The 20,778-nt window shown below is 40.3% G+C and overlaps 1 protein-coding gene across 1 annotated transcript in view; it reads left to right on the plus strand.

Moving 5' to 3' along the window:
- The first annotated feature begins 619 nt into the window (after positions 1–619).
- SRD5A2 (steroid 5 alpha-reductase 2) overlaps positions 620–20,778 on the plus strand; it is a 41,267-nt gene continuing 21,108 nt past the window's right edge. The window contains exon 1 of the mRNA XM_049652344.1: positions 620–900. Coding sequence (XP_049508301.1) covers positions 620–900 — 281 coding nt within the window. The remainder of the gene's footprint in view (positions 901–20,778) is intronic.

A 20,778-nucleotide genomic window follows, 5' to 3' on the forward strand; every position in this document is an offset into this window, starting at 1 on the left:
CAGAAGGGCTCACGGGCTCGGGAAGTGCCTGGAAATCAGCCCGGGGTCGGAAGATGGGTGCAGGGTTGGGTGGGAATGGACAGGGAGTGTAGGCGCGTAGGGAAGCGGAGGGGTTCGAGAGATCCGGGGATGATCTGAGGATGGAGGTGATGCGTGGCTGCGGAACAGAAGTGTGTTGGGACGGGAGCACGACCCCGGCTAAATCGTCCCTGTGGTTTTCTCTTCTGATTTTCTGGTGTTAGGAGCGGCAGCATCAGAGGGTGATGGGTAAGGAACAGGTCTTCGAAGGGCAATCTAAAGGGGAGGCCAGTGGCAGATGGTGGGGAGGGTGGGCGCACGGACGGAGGCGCGGACGAGGGCTAGTCCCAGGCGGGGTCTGGTGGGGGATCCCTTCGTCCTCGCCTGCTCCCCGGCTGCCTCCCCAAGCGCCAGCCGTGCGAAAAGGGCATGGATGCTGAGCCGAGCCAGGGCTGGCCGCGCCAAGAAGAAAGCAGGATGGAGGGGCGGGGGCCAAAGCCGAAGGGGCGGACGCAGGGTGGTGTCTCGCGCCCCATAAAGGGGCAGTGAGACCGCGCTCTCTTCTGCGTGGGCTGCGGCCACCGGTGGGGAACGCGGTGCGATGCGGGTTCCCTGCCAGCAGAGCCCGGTGCTGGCGGGCAGCGCCGCCCTGGCCGCCCTGGGGGCATTGCTCCTGTACCTGGCGGAGCCCTCCAGCTACGGGAAGTACTCGGAGCGCGCAATGCCCGCGGCTACTCGCCTGCCAGCCCGCGCAGCCTGGTTCCTGCAGGAGTTGCCATCCTTCGCGGTGCCTGCGGGGATCCTCGCCCGGCAGCCGCGCGCTCTCTTCGGCCCTCCGGCCACCGTGCTTCTGGGCCTCTTCTGCGGACATTACTTCTACAGGTAGCGTTTGCCCGCTGCGGGCGCGGCGTCCAGGAGCAAGCGCCGAGGGAGCGCGGAGCCCGGCTCGAGGGGAGCACCTGGCGGGGCGCGGGCCAGGCGAGGAGCGGTCGCGGGACACTGCCCCGGCCCCGCGAGCCCCTCGGGCTGGCTTGGGGCCCTCCGGCTGCCGCGGGGAGGCAGGTCCGGCGAGCGGGAGGTGGGCTGGCAAGCTCAGGCAGGGCAGAGCTGCGGGCATCCACCGTTCCCTCCGCGCGCGCGCGCGCCCGGTCACCTGTGGCGGCTCACCACCCCCCACCCCCCCACTCCGTTTCCGTCCCCTTTCACTTTTCCTTTGCAGGGTGGGGGGCGGGCTGGTCCTGGGATCGTGAGTGAGTCTACGTATTGGCATCTCCCGGAGGAGGCCGTGTTCGGAGGGACCGATAACTTCACCTTTGTGGGTCTGAGGAGGGAGGTGGGCAGAGCCTGACCCGGACTTCCACGATGGGAGAGAGAACGTGTGGGAACCCCCTGGCCTGAGCGGGAACCCCAATTCTCAGCCCTAAGGGGCTGCGCTCGCCACCAACTCATCTACCTGGTCAGTTACCCTGGGATATAAGCGTGAATGAGTCGAAGTTAACTTAGAGCTCAAATGTTCTTCTAAATTAAGAATCCCAAATTCGGGACAACTTTGCCTTCCGGTCTAAGGAAAGATGGGACCGAAACCAGAGGCTTCGGGCATTCGGACACTGACTGCAGACCCTCAAAAAAGACCCCCTGGGGAGGGAAGGAGCACCTGAGTAAGTTGCCTGTCGCGTCCTGTCATTTAGCATCTGGTGTCTCTTCCAGCCCCATTGTAACCTGGCGAGATCTGTAATTAGTTATGCCACTATGCAGACAAAGAAGCCGATGCTGAGTAAAGGTTAAGGGACTCCAGGAAGACGATGCAGCTAATGCCTGGCCAGATTCAAATCTAAGTCAATGCAATTCCACCGTTTCAATGAAACTCTTAAGTCAGTGAAACTCCACCGTTCAAGACGTTTTCACCACGTTAAGCAGGCACAAAGTCCATGCAAGACGAAAACAGAGTCCATGGCAGAGAAAAGTTGCCAAACCAAATCAAGAAGTTGAACACAAGCACAGACTAATTTTGAGTAGATTATTTCTGGAGTCAAAAGATGAAGGAAATTTAGTTTAGAATTTAGGATAAAGAATGCCTCTGGAAGCTGAAAGGCACAATCCTTTTCCATAAGGATGCCTCATTTTTTGGAGCAGGAGTTTGTAGAGAGACCATGTTAACCTATCTTATGCTCCGGATCTTTTATTATTGGTCAAGATTTAATATTTATACAATTGAAAGTGAATTCTCATTCTTTTAAAAAGATGAGGATTGGCAAGCAACAAGAACTAAGAATTAAAATTTCAGAAATGGGTGTCCCTTGTGCAAATATTTACAAAAAGTCTGTTGTGGTCAGGGTGCAGGTTTAATAAACAACCATGTCATTTTGCCCAGATTTAAATGGTTTCATGTGTACTGGAAAAAAAAAAAAAACAAACAGATAAGAGACGATCTTTTGATTTCACTGTTTTTAGAATTGACATTTGACCAAAAAGTATGCTTCTACAACAATGGCTTTTATCTTCAAATTAACAACTGTCTGTTAGCACCATAGACAGTATTTTTTTGAGGTCATTTCATCTTAAAGTAATGATTGGTGTTCTCTAACAGTCCTATTAATATAATTTTTAGACTTGTTTTTAAAATTAAAAGTCACTTTGCACAATAAATGATGACCAGTACATTAAAAAAGAAAAAAAAAAACCCAAGGAAGTAATTACCCATAAAATGAGTATCGATGTACTGTCCATCTTTTTCACGGGAAATCTTTTTTATTTTATTTTATTTTATTTTATTTTATTTTATTTTATTCATTTTTAACATAATTTATTGTCAAATTGATTTCCATACAACACTCAGTGCTCATCCCAACAGGTGCCCTCCTCAATGCCCATCACCCACTTTCCCCTCTCCCCCACCCCCATTCAACCCTCAGTTTGTTCACAGTATTTAAGTGTCTCTTATGGTTTGCCTCCTTCCCTCTCTGTAACTTTTTTCCCCCTCCCCCTCCCCCCTGGTCTTCTGTTGAGTTTCTCAGGATCCACATATGAGTGAAAACATATGGTATCTGTCTTTCTCTGACTGACTTATTTAGCATAATACCTCTAGTTCCATCCATGTTGCTGCAAATAGTCAGTTTTCATTCTTTCTCATTGCCAAGTAGTATTCCATTGTGTATATAAACCACATCTTCTTTATCCATTTGTCAGTTGATGGACATTTAGGCTTTCCATAATTTGGCTCTTGTTGAAAGTGAGGCTATAAACATTGGGGTACATGTGGCCCTAGCATCAGCACTCCTGTATCTCAGGGGAAATTTTAAAAATAAAAGTAAAGGATTTAGAGATGGATTCTGATGGAGGGAAAATTGCCCACTGAAAGCACAGCTCTGAGTTAGTTGTTCTTGAGGCATGAAGATGTGATATTTGCTCACCTTCCCCTTGTGTGAGCTCTTTCTTCAAGGCCACTGGAGTACTGGATCTGCTATCATTTTGAGTGTGTATAAGGTGTTATACTCTGCTGAACACTCTGTGGATTATCTACTAATCCTCATTCAACGTATGTAGATCAGCATTATTTTCACCCCCATTTTGCAAGTGAGAAACTGGGGGAAGAAAAGGTTAAATCATTTGCCCAAGGCCACACAGTAACATGGGGAGCCATGGCTCAGACCCAGAGAGTTTGAATTCAGATGTCAGGTTCTTTGCTACCATGATAAACTCTTCTATGCTTGTTCTTGCTGCCTTGTCTTTACCTTTTAAAGACCTACTTAGACTTACAATTAATATTTTTTTATTCTGAAAATAATAAATGCTCACTAAGGAAAAAACAAAATACAAAAAGTAGAAAAACACCCATAATTTCCACACCTAAGTATATCAGTAGTTAATATTTTGGAACATTTCTAGCAAGGCTTTTATTTTTATTAGTAGATTTTTACACAGGCTTGCTATATTGAATATAAATAGATTTTGTTCTGCTTGATAACCTAACATTTTATAATAAGTGTTTTCCCACATTATCATAGAATCTTTGTAAATATAATCTTAATGGCTGCTTGTGATTTCATCTCACGTAAAACAATAATTTACCTATCCGTTAATTTATAGTTGGACATTCAGTTTGCCCCCCTCCTTTTTTTGCAGGGGTTAAATCTATGAATCATGTCTTTGCAACCTACCTTCTTTTCAGAACGTAGGAGTGTTTTGTCAGTCAAGATTCCCAGAGGTGGTTCAAAGGCTATGAACATTTTTGTGCTGAGGCTTTAGGAGTTATGTAGCTTGATAATAAGGGTACATTCAGGAGAAAGCATCAGGCTTCCTTGACTTTACTCTGTTCTGTAAATTGCTGTGACACGGAAACTAGGATGAAGGGACAGGGGCTCAGGAGGAAGGCTGGCTCAAGTGTGGCTTAGAATCTTTTGCAAACTGTCCCTTCAGGACTATTCAGAACAGCAATATGTCCTATTGAATAGAAGTTAAAACTCTTTTCACTTTTCTCCTTACAAAGGGGATATGCTAGAATGTAAGTTCCACAGGGGCAAGGATTTTTGTCTTATTTTTTCATGACTGTGTCCCCAGTGTATAGAAAAGTGCCAGTAGATAGTTGGTACTCACTAAATCTGTTGAATGTGTGAATGGATTCTACCTCTGACATTAGTACAGGCAGTCAGGATTGTAGGAGAGCAAGTGAATACTTAGAAATTACTGCTGAGATTGCATGGCTCGGTCAAATGAGACAGCTCTCCTCCCTTTGGAATCTATTGTTGTGGATGTTTAGATGGTCTAGCCACAGGAAAAGATTGCTGTGTAAGCATGTTGCCTAATCCCACTGCCAAAGTTATTTTGAAGTCAGAGTTATCTCTGTTGACCTTGCCTACAGCCCTGGGATGATCCTTTGCTCACAGTCTGTTTAATCCTCATGTTTCCAGAGAAGCCTTTGTGTCCTATGCAATGATCATTATGCCACCTATGCCTGTGGCAGTTGATGTCTTTTTCAAGACTTGGATGTGACTTTGGTATTTAGCTGAAAAAGGAAAAGAAGGCTCTTTTCACAAAAAAGGTGACTATATTGTGAAAAATTGCTTGCAGTGTGACTTTTCCTGACATGTATCCATCCAGAAGCACAGCATAGTGTGTACTTTAGTCTGTTTAAATTTAGATCTTTCCTGGGGTTTAGATGTTGAAACAGATGGCATTTCCCAATTAGCCAAATAAAATGATGGCTTCCATAAGATGCATTTTTGCTTCAGTGGGTCAGTTCATTCTCCAGAAGCATGAATTCTCCCTTATTCTTCAAAACTCAGATCAGGGATCACTTCCTTCAAGAAGCTTTCTCTGAGTCCCTCCTCTGTAAATCCAGGGGTGATACCATTCCTTGGGCTTTCATAGCAGCCAGTGTGGCCTTCTGTGAGGCACTTTACACACTGGATCATGATTATCTTCTCTAAGGAAACTTCATCCAGCATCCTCATTTTACAGAAATAAAGCACCAATAATTAGGGGCAAAGAGGGGGCTGGGACTCGAATCTCCGGATGTGCCTTGCCAATGCTTCTCCAATCTCACAAGCAGTGCTGATATCTCAAATATTCAGAAGTAATCCAACCTCATGCAGGAAACACACTGATGGTTGCCAGAGGGGAGGGGATGAGGAGAATGGGCAAAATGGGTGAAGGGGAATGGAAAATAGAGGCCTTCAGTAATGGAATGAATAAGTCACCAGGATGAAAGGTACACCACAGGGAATATAGTCAATGGTAGTATAATCACATTGTATCGTGACAGATGGTGGCTATTCTTGTGGTGAACATAGAATAATATATAAATTTGTCAAATCACTATGTTGTACACCTGAAACTAATGTAACGTTGTGTATAAATCTATTTCAATTAAAAAAAAAAGAAAAATGTGTCCTTACATGTAAAATAAAACAATAAAAACTCAAAAAAAAAACCCCTCTAAAATCCTTATGAAGGAAACTACTCGTTGGCTAAGAATCAGTGTTGAGTGATGCCTACGCTGGAAACCATCTAGCAGATTGAGAAGAAAAGCAGGATGAGCCACATTTTTGTTGTCACTTGATCATAAGTTAAGGACATTCATGAAGCATAATTTGATCAAGTAGGAGTAACTAAAGGGTTCTTTAGAATGAGGGTTAACGCCAGATAGTAACTCTTTTGGGCTTGGCAGGCATATAGTCTCTGCTGCAACTACTCTACTCTGCAGTTATAGCGTGAAAGCAGCCACAGGTAATATGTGCACAAATGAATGTGGTTGTGTTCCTTCTCTGGCCTGTGGACTGTTAATTTTTGCCGGCCTCTCCTTAAGAAAACCATGAATGGCATAGCTTTACAATCAGTAAATTGATTGTATTTCAGGTAATACTATAATAAAATTTTGTTAAATCCTGTAGCAAAGCAATGGGCAGATTCTAGAAAATTTCTGGTGCATTTAAACGCGAATTTGGTGGTGACATCATTTACTGAGAATTCCTAGGTTCCAAGTCCTTTATCTGAACCCTGTGGGAAATAGGAGGAGTCTTGGAGTTTACATCTAAATGGGATGACATCATAAGCACATCTGAAAAATATAGAGCTCTGTTTGCCAAAAATGTAAACAAGCTTTAAGAGATCTTGACCATTTCATTTTTGCCACATTGAAGAAAGGACGTTCTTGCTCATTTTAAATCTCACGTAATGCTGTTTAAAATGAACAAATAAGATAAGGAAACAATGATCCAAACTGGTGAAGTGATGTGTATGGCATCACATGGCCAGGAAGGGGAAGCGTGGTGCTTAAACTCGGCCTTCTGATTCTTTGTCAGCGTTCCACATGCTCAGAAGCATGCTAGGTCCCATAGGAGACACAGAGAAGCACCTCCCGGTGCTTGGTCTCCAGGAGGAAGGCAAGAAAGAATCATCATTATGTGTCTATCATTCTTTCTGGTGTGAAAGTTGGGTGGTGGCAATGTTAGTCTGAGAGGTCTAGGGCAGGTGGGAAAATGCAAATTGAGGGAGATACAGACCTAATTGGGGGGGGGGCACAGTCCTGTCACTGAATGTCTTGTCTGTGCTTGAGTGTGCATTGAATAGAGGACACTCCCTCCTCCTACCCAAGTTCAGAACCAACTGAGAGATAAACCTAAGACTTAGGCAACAATCACCACTGTTAGTAGAGTTAATTAAAGTTGATTTGGGGGAACGTGGCTTACATTTTAGATCATGTGAGCTTCCTAACACTATTCCTCAAAAATACTCAGCAACACCCATAGCTGAACAACCATAGGTCTTTCTCTGTGGAGCCCATTTTCAAAAGGCAGCAGAGGGAGAGAAGGGCTGAGCTGTGTACACCTCCTGAGAGGTGCTGTAAGTTTGTACGTTTACCAATCAGACAATTCACTTCTTCGCTGAGGAGGAATGAGTGAGGAACAGTGGAAGGGCCAAGAGGGATACTCTGATGATGGGCTCTCAGCAAGCAGGAGGGAGGACATAAGTGTTTTCTTTTCTAGGTATATAGAAAAGTTGTCTACCTATTGATTTTTGCCAGAGCCTGGCAACTTGGTTCTGGAGCATGGAGCACCTCCCCCTCTGCTTTTTGACTCCCTGCCACATATGGCAAAGGGGCCATCCAAATCTGGACTCAGGTTGTTTCAAAAGTCACTGTGCTCAACCCAGAATCCTTTAATAAGAGCTCAGCGTAGGAGCTCTAAATTAAAGAACTTTCTGAAGTGGGGCCAGCAATGTAATTTGCCTTCTATTTGGTTGGGGAAGGGGACAAAGGAAAGGAGAACCCAATATTTATTGAGCTCTGGGGATTCTAGGAATGATGTTACAACATTTACTTTGGTTTTCTCATTTTGTCCTTGAGGCAATTGCTGTTATTAATACTATTTCACAAATGACAGCGCTCCACCTGAGTGCAGTGATTGGTGGGAGTGAGTGGGAGTAATGGGCGGGCACTTGGTCTGGCCCTCAAAGAATGGTCTATTCCCAGATTTGTGGGTGGGCATGTGATGTTCAGTCAGGAAAAGGGGCCTGATGGCTTATGACTTAAAATTGTCCAGCGCTTTATGTACATTGACTTGGAATGCTTCTCCTCTTTTTAATACCAAATATCTTTCAAATGTATGCCATAATATCCAATCCTACTACCCAAACCTTAATCAGGCTCCAAGCTCTTTTCAAAATTCTATGTTGTCAAGGCTGACCCTAGAAGTTACTGTGAAGAAAATAGGCAATATGCTTTTGACATAGCTGACCATGAAACATCCCAGGATCCTTTTCTGTGTGCAGTGTCTGTCTCTCTCCTGCCCCTATTTGCTCTCTTTGAACAGCAGTGCGAGTTCTCACTTCAGTCTCTCCATAAATGTTTTTTACTTGCCCAAAGTCATATATCTGGTAAACAAATCTAAATATTAGAGTACTGGGTCCTTTGTTTTCTTATTATTGAGTTTTGCAAGTTCTTTATGTATTCTGGGTACAAATACTTTCCCCAGATACATGCTTTGCATATATTTTCTCCCAGTCTGTGTGGCTTGTAGTTTTCATTCTCCTGCCCATGTCTTTTGAAAAATGAGAAGCTTAAAATTTTAATACCACCCAATTTTTCTATTTGTTTTTGTGCTTTTGGTGTCATCTCTAAGAAATCTTTGTGTAAGCTACGGTCACAAGGATTTTCTCTTATGTTTCCTTAAAAGATTAAGGAAAAATAAATAAATAAATAAATAAATAAATAAAAGATTTAGAGTTTAGGGTATTACATTTATGCATATGATCCATCTTGGGTTAACTTTTATATAGGCTTAGAAGTGTGAATCAAAGTTCTTTTTTTTGGTATGGATATCCATTTGTTTTAGTATCATTCCTGAAAATACTTTTCTTTCTCTAATGAATTGCTCTTGCATCTCATGATATGAACAGATACTTTGCTAAAGAGAACATAAAGGAAAATAAAAACATGAATAGATGCTCAACATCATTAGTCATTAGGGAAATATAAATTGAAGCACCCCGTGGGATACCAGTATGCATCCACTAGAATGGCTAAAATTAAAGACTGACCATACTAATTTGTATACATTGTTTATGGGAATGTAAATGGCAATCACTTTGAGTAACATTTTGACAGTCTCTTAAAAAGTTAAACAGAAACATACCATACGACCTAGCCATTCCTTTTGCTAGCTCTTTTCCTGATAGAAATAAAAGCACATATTCATACATAGATTTGTATGAAGATGCTCATAGCAGTTTTAGTTGTGATAGCCAAAACCTGGAAACAACCCAAACGTCCATAAATAGGTGAGTAAGCACACAAACTGAGGTGTAATCATATAATAGAATCATACTCATCAATAAAAATGAATTAATTTCGGGGGCGCCTGGGTGGCTCAGTCGGTTGAGCCTCCGACTTCGGCTTAGGTCATGATCTCACAGTCTGTGAGTTCGGGCCCCACGTCAGGCTCTGTGCTGACAGCTCAGAGCCTGGAGCCTGCTTCGGATTCTCTCTCTCTGCCCCTCCCCCACTCATGCTCTGTCTCTCTCTCTTTCTGTCAAAAATAAATAAACATTAAAAGAAAATTTTAAAAAATGAATTAATTTTTGGGGTGCCTGGGGAGTTCAGACAGTTGGGCTCTCGATTTTGCCTCAGGTCATGATTTATGGTTTGTGGGATTGAGCCCCACTCTGGGTTCTGTGCTGAGCCCAGAGCCTGCTTAGGATTCGCTCTCACCCTCTCTCTCTGCCTTTCCCCTGCTCATGCTCTCTCTCTCAAAATATATAAACTTAAAAAAAAAGAATTAACTATTGATACATGGTACAACATGGGATGAAACTAAAAATAATTATTCTGGATAAAAGAAACCAAGCAAAAAAGAATACATGCGTTATGATTCCATTTATATGAAATTGAAACCAATCTGTGGTATTTAAAGTATCAGTGGTTTCTTAGGGCACCTGGATGACTTAGTCCATTGGGCATCCAACTTTGGCTCAGGTCATGGTCTTGTGGTTCGTGAGTTTGGTCAGGCTCTCTGCTGACAGCTCAGAGCCTGGAGCCTGCTTCAGGTTCTGTGTCTCCCTCTGTCTCTCTATTTCTCCCCCACTCATGCTCCGTCTCTCTCTCTTTCTTTCTCTCTCTCTCTTGAAAATAAATAAAGATTAAAAAAAAAGTATCAGTGGTTTCCTAGGGAAAAAGAGGGATAGAAGGTGGGATTATGAAGGGTATGAGCAAAATTTGTTGGTGATGAATATGTTCATTATTGATATCACGATAGTAATTTATCAAATTACATACTTAATTACATACTTTAAATATGTGCCCTTGATTCTTAATTATACCTCAATAAGGATGAAAAGAACTGCAGGTAGGCCAGTGAGAAAATTATATGTATGTGTGGCCCTGTGTCACTGAGAATTGTTCTAAGTTTCTGTGAATCTAATCTGGCAATGTTTACCAATCGCTGAACAATTGTTCACTTTTTTTTTTTTTTTTTGGCCCAGGAATTTCATTTAGGGGAACTACTCAAGGGAAATAATCTAAAATAAGTCAATTTATACAAAGTTATGTTATTATTTACAACTGCGAAATACTGGAAGTTACTTAAATGCCCTATAATTGAGTTGTGATTATAATCAATATGATTGAATATCATGTTTACTTAAAAATATTAGTTTTTTGGATTATATGATGAAAATAAGCATATAAAGCCATTTAGTAAAAAAAAGTAGCCCATAAAGAGTACGCTCTGAAAAATCCACATCAACATGCATGAATTAACATTGATAAAGGTTGGAATACAAAGTGATATAAATAGCTGATACTTTAGGCTTCTGTTTTTTCTTGTAATATGTTATATGTTTCTTGTAATATGGTTTAACTCTTACTAAACCTAATAGAAGAAATAACACTGATATTAAGATTTTAAAAAGTACCTTGCAAACTGACCATGCGATTAAATGCCACAGAGATCAAGACACTCCTACAAGTAGGCACTGCTTTGAGGGATTTGCTTTGAAGGAAGAATCACCATTCATGTGTAAGATTTCTTCTACTAAGCTGCTATGATGTCACTAACTCCTGAAATTGTCACTTTCCATATGGATACTTTGAGTTAGGATGTTGAAGATCCCTTAAAATATAATCATGTTACTTGATAAATATCCTTTTAATACCTGTAGAATCTGTGGGAATGTCACCTCTGTCATTCTTAATAATGGTAATTTTTGTCTTCTCACTCTGCCCCAATCTGTCTAGTTAGAACTTTATCAATTTTATTAATCTTCTCAAGGAATTGTATTTTGGGTTTATTTAGTTTCTCTATTGGTTTTTCTGTTTCCTATTTATTTGTTTTCTGCTTTGATACTTATATCTGTCTTCCTCCTGCTTTGGCTTTAATTTGCTCTCCTTTTTCTACTTTCTTAAGGCAGAAGCTAAGGTTATAGATTGAGACCTTCTCCCTTTTGTAGTATAGGCATGTATTGTTATGAATTTCACACAAATAAACTGCTTATGGCACCTCACAAATTCTTATATGTTGTTTTCATGTTAATTCATTTTCAAATGTCTTATATTTTTTATTCCTTCTCTGATTCATAGATTCTTTGGAAGGGTGCTTTTTAGTTTCCAAATGTTCAGGGATTTTCCAGATATTTTATGTTACTAATTTATAATTTAATTCCATTATGGAATATTGCTGGTTGTTTCTATTTTTCCCTCTGTTATTTGTTCCCATTTCCTCCATCTTCCAACTTTTGGATTGTTAACTTTTTTCATTTTGTATCTTTTTTGGCTTATTAGCTATAACTCTTTTGTTAGTTTGCTTAAAGATTTATTGCATGTATCTTAAATTTATCACAGTCTCCCTTCAAGTAATAGTATACCCCTTCACGTACAGTATAAGAATAAGAATAAATACTTCCATGTCATCTCTTGAAAGTTATGCTATTGTCATTATTTGTTTTACATATATACATGCTATAAAAAGCTCCACCATATTGCTATTATCTTTTTAAACAGTCAGTTATCTTTTAAGGAGATTTAAATCATAAAAACTTACATATTTACCCATATAGTTGCCATTTCTGATGTTCTTCACTTTTGGAGATTGATCCCTATTTATATCTGGTATTATTTTTTATTTTGCCTCAAGAACTTTATTTCTCTTAGATTTTGAGTATCTGAAAATGTCTTTGTGTCTCCTTTGTTTTTGGAGATATCCATTTCCAGGATATGGCTTTCTGGAATGACAGCTGTTCTCTTTGAGTAATTGACATGTGCTGCTCCATTGTCATCTTGCTTGAATTGTTTATAAAAAGAAGTCTGTTGTCCTTCATATCTTTGTTCCTCGGTACATGTGTCTTTTAACCTCTGACTGCTTTTAGTGTTTTCTTCTTATCACTGGTTTTGAGTAATCTATCATATTCTTTGGTGTAGTTTTCATCATGACTGTAATGCTGGGGTTTTTTAAAGTCCTTAGGTCTGCGGATTTAAGGTTTTCATTAAATTTGGTCAATTTTTGTACATTATTCTTCATCTCCCTGCTTCTTTCTCCTATTGTTCAGAAACTGCAATTACATACTTGTGAGGCCCATGCATGTGTAAAACCATCCCACAGCTCACTGATGCTTCTTTCTTTCTTTCTTTCTTTCTTTCTTTTTCTTTCTTTCTTTCTTTCTTTCTTTCTTTCTTTCTTTCTTTCTTCTTTTCTTTTTCTTTCCTTCACTCTCTCTCTCTCCCTCTCTCCTTTCTTTCTTTCTTTCTTTCTTTCTTTCTTTCTTTCTTTCCTTCCTTTCTTCCTTCCTTTTTGGATTATTTTTTTCTGTGTACTTCATTTGAAGTAGTTTCTATTGCTATGTCTTCATAGTCTTCTGCAGTGTCTTATGTTTTTAATTCCATCTGGGATATTTTCAACTCAGACATTACAGTTTCAATCACTAGAAGTGGGATTTTGGTCTTTTTGCTATCCTTCATATTGCTACTTAACTTTATGAACATGGATTGCAGTTATAATAGGTGGTTTTTTAAAAATTGAGGTATAATTGACACGCAATGTTATATTAGTCTTAGGTGTACAACAGCAATTTGAGCAGTATACATTATGCTATGCTTACCACAAGTGAAGCTACTGTCTGTCACCCATAATGCTTATATAATACCACTGACTATATTCCCTATGATGTATCTTTTATCCCCATGACTTATTCATTCCATAACTGGAACAGTTATAATAACTTCTTTAATGTCATTGTCTGCTAATTCTAACATCTGTGTCATTTCTGTGTCAGTTTTGATTGATTTTTCCTCTCATGAAGGGGGATGTTTCCCATTTCTTTGTATGGCTGGCAATCTTTGATTAGATGGTCATAGGTAGCTTTTTGAATGTTAAATATGTTTGTATTTCTATAAATATTCTTGACTTTGTTCTGGGATGCAGTTGAATTACTTGGAAATAATTTGATCCTTTCAGGACTTGATCTGAGTTTTTAAGTAGTTCTAGAAGAGTGCTAGTGACAGGGATAATTAATCCTCTCCTCTGAGGTAAGCACTTTATGAATACTCCACCCAATGTACCATATTTCTCTGTCTAGCTGGTAGGAAGGGGCTCTATTCCTGGCCATGTGTAAGCACTAGGCACTATTCCCTTTAATCCTTTTGAGTGATCCTTTCCTTACATAAGTGCATTAAGATTCCGCTGAATAATTGAGATGCAAGTCTCTTTGTTATCTCTCATCTTCAGTACTCTCTCCTGAGACTTCTAGATATCTTGATCTGGAATCTCAGTTCTCTTTCTTCAATGCAGCAAATCTGCAAACTTCTGTCTGAGAGAAGGGCATCTTTCCTGGGGAGGAAAACTCTCTCTCGAAGTAAACTAGATCAGTTATAAGGCTCACATCATTTGTGTGTGTGTGTGTGTGTCTCTCAGGGATCTTTGTCTTTCATTGCCTGATGTTCAATGTTTTATAAATCATTGTTTTGTATAATTTGTCTTGTTTGTATTTTTGTTCAGCCTGGATGGTAAATCTAGTCCTTGTTGACTCCATGTTGACTGGAAGCTAAAGTCCCTCCAATGGGTTTTAGCATTTATCTTTGAAAATTTGAACATTTTGCAGGACTTGTTTACGTGTTGATTTTGGTGGCCTCTACTTGTACTCAGTTTTACTATGCTAAGCTCATTGGTTTGTGTTTCTAAACTTTCCACCAATTTGTTCTGAGTGTTTTGATCTTAGTGCAGGTTCATATAATACAACACCATAAGCTGAGTGGATTATCAACAACAGAAATTATTTTTCACAGTTCTGGAGGCTGGAAGTCTGAGATCATGGTGCTAGCAAGGTTCAGTTTGGTTGATGGCCATTTTCTGGTTTCTAGGTACCTGACTTTCTGTTGTATCCTCACATAGCGGGAATAGGGTGAGTGAGCGCTCTTGCCTCTTTTTATAAGGGCACTAATCCCATTCACGAAGGCTCAACCTTCATGACTTAATTACCTCCAAAGGCACCATCTCCAAATACCATCACATTGTGGATTAGATTTCAATGTATGAATTTTGGGGGGACATAAACATTCTGTCTGTAATAGTTTCCTTTGTTTCATTGTAACTATTACTTTTTCTGTTCTCAGGTTTAATGTGCAATGGACTTTGGGTCCCATGGTACAAGTTTCTAAACCTGTGGAGAGCTAAGCATGATAGGAGATTGGGGGGTTCCTTTTCATGCCGTGGCTCCATGACTATAAGTTGGGGGATAGAGTGTGGGAGATAGCAGCAGATGCTTATGAATGTCAGGACTGAAACTTTCGCATGGTAAATTCTGCCACAGAGACCTCAGAAAAGGCTTTTCCTTTTTTCATCAGCATGAACAATGGAATGGAGATGTAGGAGGGAGATGCACTGAGGCAGATCCATTTTTGAAAGTGGTGTCCTTTCTTTTTTTTTAAATATAATTTATTGTCAAGTTGGCTAATGTACTGCATGTACAGTGTGCTCTTGGTTTTGGGGGTAAATTCCCATGATTCATTGCTTACATACGACACCCAGTTCTCCTCTCAACAAGTGCCCTCCTCAATGTCCATCACCCATTTTGCCCTTGAAAGTGGTTTCCTTTATAAATGGGTGTTGGGATAAGCACTGGGTATTATGTGTAAGTGATGAATCTTTAAATTCCAGTCCTGAAATCATTATTACACTGTATGTTAACTAACTTGGATTTAAATAAAATTTAAAAAAATGGTACTCTTTGATCGGGGCTACTGAGTGCCAGGACAATATTTAAATCAAGGTAGAAGTTTCTCAGAAGTTCTCAGAATGATGGCACTATATAGGCCTCATTGCTACATGGCTATATAGAACAGTTTCTGAACAGCATGAGAAGCCCTATAAGGCTGGGCTACATAAGTGAAATAAGTCAGTCAGAGAAAGACAGATATCATACGTTTTCACTCATATTTGGCATTTGAGAAACTTAATAGAAGACCATGGGGGAAGGGAAGGGGAAAAATAGTTTCAGATGGAGGGAGGCAAACCATAAGATACTCTTAAATACAGAGAACGAACTGAGGGTTGGTGGGGGGGTGATGGGAGAGAGAAGAAAATGGGTGATGGGCGTTGAGGAGGGCACTTGTTGGGATGAACACTGGGTGTTGTATGTAAGCGATGAATCTTGGGAACCTACTCCTGAAGATAAGAACACACTGTATACATTGTATGTTAGCTAACTTGACAATAAATTATATTTAAAAACTAGCAAGACAAACAAAAACAAAAAGAAAAAATAAAGCTGGGCTGCAGTATAAAGCCAAAGAGCTGGAATTAGAAAACCATAAATTTCTTTTTGCAAACAATGAAAAATAAAGGGGACAAAGTTGTAGCCTAGAGAGATGATGTATTTGTGTCCAACAGTCTACATACTTTGCCCTGAGCCTACAAAGCTTACTGAATTTTGTGCTTCAAGCTGAAAATCACCCCATGTCGCTATCTACAATTTACTTATTTCGTCAAGAGCAGTTGGAGTGAATGGCTGAGTAGGTGTTCCTACACAGTGCCAAAATCCACCTCAAACAGTCAACTTGAAAAGATAAGTTAGGGGCACCTGGGTGACTCTGTTGGTTAAGCTTTTGACTTTGGCTCAAGTCATGATCTCACAGTTCATGGGTTTGGGCCCTGCACCGGACTCTGCAGTCCAGTAATAGCTGGAGCCAGCTTTAGGTGGACTATAGCCAGCTATAGTCCAGTAATAGCTCAGAGCCTGAAGCCTGCTTCGGTTTCTCTGTCTCCCTCTCTCTCTGCCCACTCTCTCTTGCCCACTCTCACCTCTCTCTCTCTCTCTCTCTGTCTCTCTCTCTCTGTCTCTCTCTCTCTCTCTCTCTCTTTCTCAAACATGAATAAACACTTAAAAATTTTTTTAAAAAAAAGTTTAACTAGTTATTCGAATTAATTGATTAGTTACTCAGGCCAAGAGGTTGATCTGATTCTATTTGTGTACTCAGATTTTGATCTTTGGGGGTATAAATAGTGATCAATAGTAGTATGTCTCTTGTATGATGATTATCTTTCTATCATTCAGAGGAACCCTCCAAGTTCCTTAAAACTTTGGTAGTTCATTACATGTTCAGATTGAACTTCTCTGTTGAGGTAGAGGCAGGAAGAGGGAGAAGTGAGTGAGTGAGCCCCCAACACTACCAGGACACAAATATGAAGATATAAAAAAACATAAACAGAAAACTTCAAAATGGCTTCATTTATTTTAAGTCTTCATGAGCTAATCATTTCAATGTTTTTCACAATTAAAATAGATCTACGGGATCATGACCACTAGATGATTCAAACCAGAAGATATCTACTAGGGGTAGATAATGGAACCTGACTATCTTCACTTGTAGGGTGTCAAAGCAAGATGACAAGAAGTCTCAGGATCCTTCCTTTGGGGAGACCTAACACTGAATTTTTCCCATGGTCCAGCCCTTAATAGGAAATGGTCAGCTATTCCACTTCAGGAAAAAACAACGTGGTTTTACTGAATTAGACCTTTTACTAGGTTTGGCAATCTAATTTCTCTGTGTAGGCATAGCCTTTGGAGAAGCCAAACATCTGGTCAAAGCCAACTTGAAAAAATTAGTTAAATGTGCAAATTGGAGGTTATTATGTCAGTGTTTTTTAACCTTGGCTTCACATTAGAATCATCTGATGGAAATCTTAAGCACTACTGATGTTCAAGATTCTATGCTGAAGATTCTGAATAATTTGTCTTCAGTGTAACTCTTCCCCTTTAGGGTCCTAAAGCCTAAAGGTGGTTTGAAAGTACAACCAGAAGTGAGAACCTCTGATGTAGACTAATCCCCATGTGCCTGATTGATTCCTTTTCCACATAGAGTGAAGTGATCAAGAGCATACACTCTGGAACTAGCTCTACCTGTACCTAAATACCAGTTCTCATTGTGCCTCAGTTTCCTTATCTGTAAAATGGAATAATATAGTAATACCTATCTCCTAGGGTAACTTTCTTCTTTCTTTCTTTCTTTCTTTCTTTCTTTCTTTCTTTCTTTCATTTTTGAGAGAGAGAGAGAGAGAGGGAGGGAGGGAGGGGGGAAGACAGGGTGTGAGCAGGCGAAGGTTAAAGGGAGAGGGAGACACAGAATCCGAAGCAGACTTCAGGCTCTGAGCTGTCAGCACAGAGCCTGACATGGGGTTCAAACCCACAAACCGTGAGATCATGACTTGAACTGAAGTCAGACACTTAACCAACTGAACCACCCAGGCGCCCTCTAGGTAACATTAATAACTAAATGGGTTAATATGTGCATAGTACCTAGAATATTACTTGGAACTTAGGAAGCACTATACAAACATTAGCTGTCTGGTGTCCTTTGCTGGTATTTCCTACCAAATGTCTGAACTGAAATTAATCTCAATGGCCTAATATTACTCTAACAAGACTTATTATTTCCCTGTAGCTGCTATAACAAATCACCACAAACTGAGTGGCTTGAAATAACAGAAATTTTTTTCTCTTGCCATTCTGGAGGCCACAAGTCTGAAATCAAGGTGTCAGCAGCGCTGTGGTCCCTCTGGAAAACCCATTTCTTACCTCTTCCGTCTTCTGGTGGCTATCAACATTCTTTGGCTTGTGGTCACATCTCTGTTCTCTGTCTTCACATTGCCTTTTGTCTGTGTGTCTTTCTTCTCTTTTTCTGCCCCTTTCTTGTATGAGGCTACATGTGATTGCATTCAGGGTACACCCAGACTATCCAGGATACTCTCTTCTCAGGATCCTTAATTTAATCACATCTTTTGCCATATAACACAGTCTTCACTCTTTTGCTACAAAGTGATATTCACAAGTTCTGGGGATTAGGGATGGACACATCTTTTCTAGGGGGCCACCATTTGACTCAAGGTCCATAAAAAATGTAAGCTTGGATGGGATGCATCACGGGCTCATTCTGTGTCTAGTCACCCTTGCATTTGGCCTACATACCCCGCTCTCTAATATATCCAAAACCATTATTTACAATAACAGGTATCACCTGTGTATATACAGACAAGTGACTATTCATTGTCAGTGTTTATTATTTCATTGGAAGGACTCAGGGAAGTGAACCAAGGGCTCAGAGGATTAGTTGGCCCAATGCCCTTTGGCATACAGAAGAACCTCTTGGTGGGTTCTGCTCCAAAGGGAAAAATTGGGGGGCAACTCTATTTTATGATTAAATACAACTGAAAACCCTCACCATTCCTGGCTTTATCTTTGGAAAAGTTTGATTTATTTCAAAGGAGAACAGTGTGATGGTGCTTTAATAAGGATTCTTTCAGTTCCAAGTAACAGAAAAATCAATTCAAATGGACTTACATAAAACCTGAATTTGTTAACTCTCATGACTGAAAAATTTTGACTTCAGGTCCAGATTGATGCATGGTTCTAAAGATACCATCAAGACTCAGTTTCTCTCTCCAGCTATTGGCTCTACCTTTTCTGGTTCTGTTCTCTGAAAGGCTGTCCTTTAGTGGTGGCAAGACAACTGTAGGATCTAACAGCTTATATCCTCTCTGATCCACAACATGTGGAAAAGAACAGTTCTCAAAAAAAATGTAAGCAAAACCTTATTGGGATTTGTTGGGTCACATGCCAATTTCTGAAATAACCAGAGTGATAAGGCTATCCCTGTTTTAATTGGCTGAGGAGCCTGAAGAGGATGAACCCCCTTGTGGGCTAAGATGGGAAGGAGAACCAAGGTAGTTACTCTAAGAAGGAAGAATGAATATTGGGTGGCAAATACAACGGATGACTCCAATAGATGTAATAGATCTTTGAGCTAAAATGTCTGAAAACCAAACCTGGGTTCTTTTGAAGGGTGCGTGGGATTTTTTCCCCCCGGTTGTATATGTTGATCACAATTTCTCTTTCCAAATGGAAATGAGTGAGTTATTTTGAAGCAGAGGACCCTCATTTGAATCTCATCTCATGTGGTCCTAGGAAAATTACCACATCTGTGAGCTTCAGATTCTTCCCTGGCTCAGCAGTAACTCTCTCTTCCCTTTCCTCTCTCACTTATCGTTTTAATGTTTAATTTCCTTGATTTATGCTTTTATCTTTATTATTGCCTTTCTTCTGCCTCTTTTGAATTTATTATAATCTTTTTTTCCTAGATTCTTAAGGTGGGAGCTCTGAGACCTTTCCTCTTTTCTAATTGTATGCATTTAGTGCAACAAATTTCCATCTCAGCACTGATTTAGCTGTGTCCCATGAATTCTGATACATTGTAATTTTAATTTTCATTGAGTTCAATATAGTTTTTGATATCCTTTGAAGCTTACTCTTTGAACCATAAATTATTTGGAAGTATTCTGTTAAGTTTCCAACTTTTGGAGAACTTCTTGATATTTTTCTATTTGATAGAGTTGGTGAGAGGCAGTCAGGCTCTGGAAATATTTTGAATGTAGAGCTGATATGATTTGTTAATAGATTTAATGTGGTATATGAGAGAGAGAGGCAGAGAGAGAGAGAGAGAGAGAGAGAGGAGTCAACAGTGGTTCAAGGTCCACAATCAGCAATTGGAAGAATGAACTTGCCATTTACTGAGATGAGGCGGACTTAGGGAAGTGCAGGTTTTGGGAAGGGTGGGGAATCAGGGTTTGGGCTTTGGATGTATTAACTTTGAGATATCCTTTAAACTGGAAGTCTAGTGGAACACTGGCTGTATGAATCTGAGTTCAAGGACTGCAGACATCCTGTCTGGTGACATAAATTTGGGAGTTGTCACTCTGTGTATGATATTTAAAGATATGAGACTAGACATGGTCTCATCTATAGAGGCTATAAATAAAGAAAAGAGTCCTGAGCCCTGGAGCACTCCAATATTTACAGGTCAAGGAAATAAAGAGAAAGCAGCAAAGGAAAATGAGGAGAAGTCAGTAAAGTAGAAGAAGAACCAAGAGAAAGTGGTGTGCTGGAAGCTGAGTGAAGAAAGTGTTTCCAGAAGGATGGAGAGGTTAACTTGTCAAATAAGAAGAGAGCCGAAAATGGACTCTTGGATCTGGAAATATGAAGGTCTCTGGTGGTCTTGCCAAGATCAGTTTCTGTGGCTGGGGAAGGAAGAAAGAAGAGGAGGAGAGACAGAGAGATGGCAAGTATAGATAACTCTTTGAAGGAGTTTTGCTGTAAAGGAAAGCAAAACAATGGGGTGGTGGATGAAGGGAGACATGGATTGAGGAAGGAATTATTACTACACATAGCAAGTAAATATATACATGGAAACCTTGTATTTACATATAGAATTTGAATTTATTTTGA

Source organism: Panthera uncia (genome assembly GCF_023721935.1).
Source record: "Panthera uncia isolate 11264 chromosome A3 unlocalized genomic scaffold, Puncia_PCG_1.0 HiC_scaffold_12, whole genome shotgun sequence".
Classification (NCBI taxonomy): domain Eukaryota; kingdom Metazoa; phylum Chordata; class Mammalia; order Carnivora; family Felidae; genus Panthera; species Panthera uncia.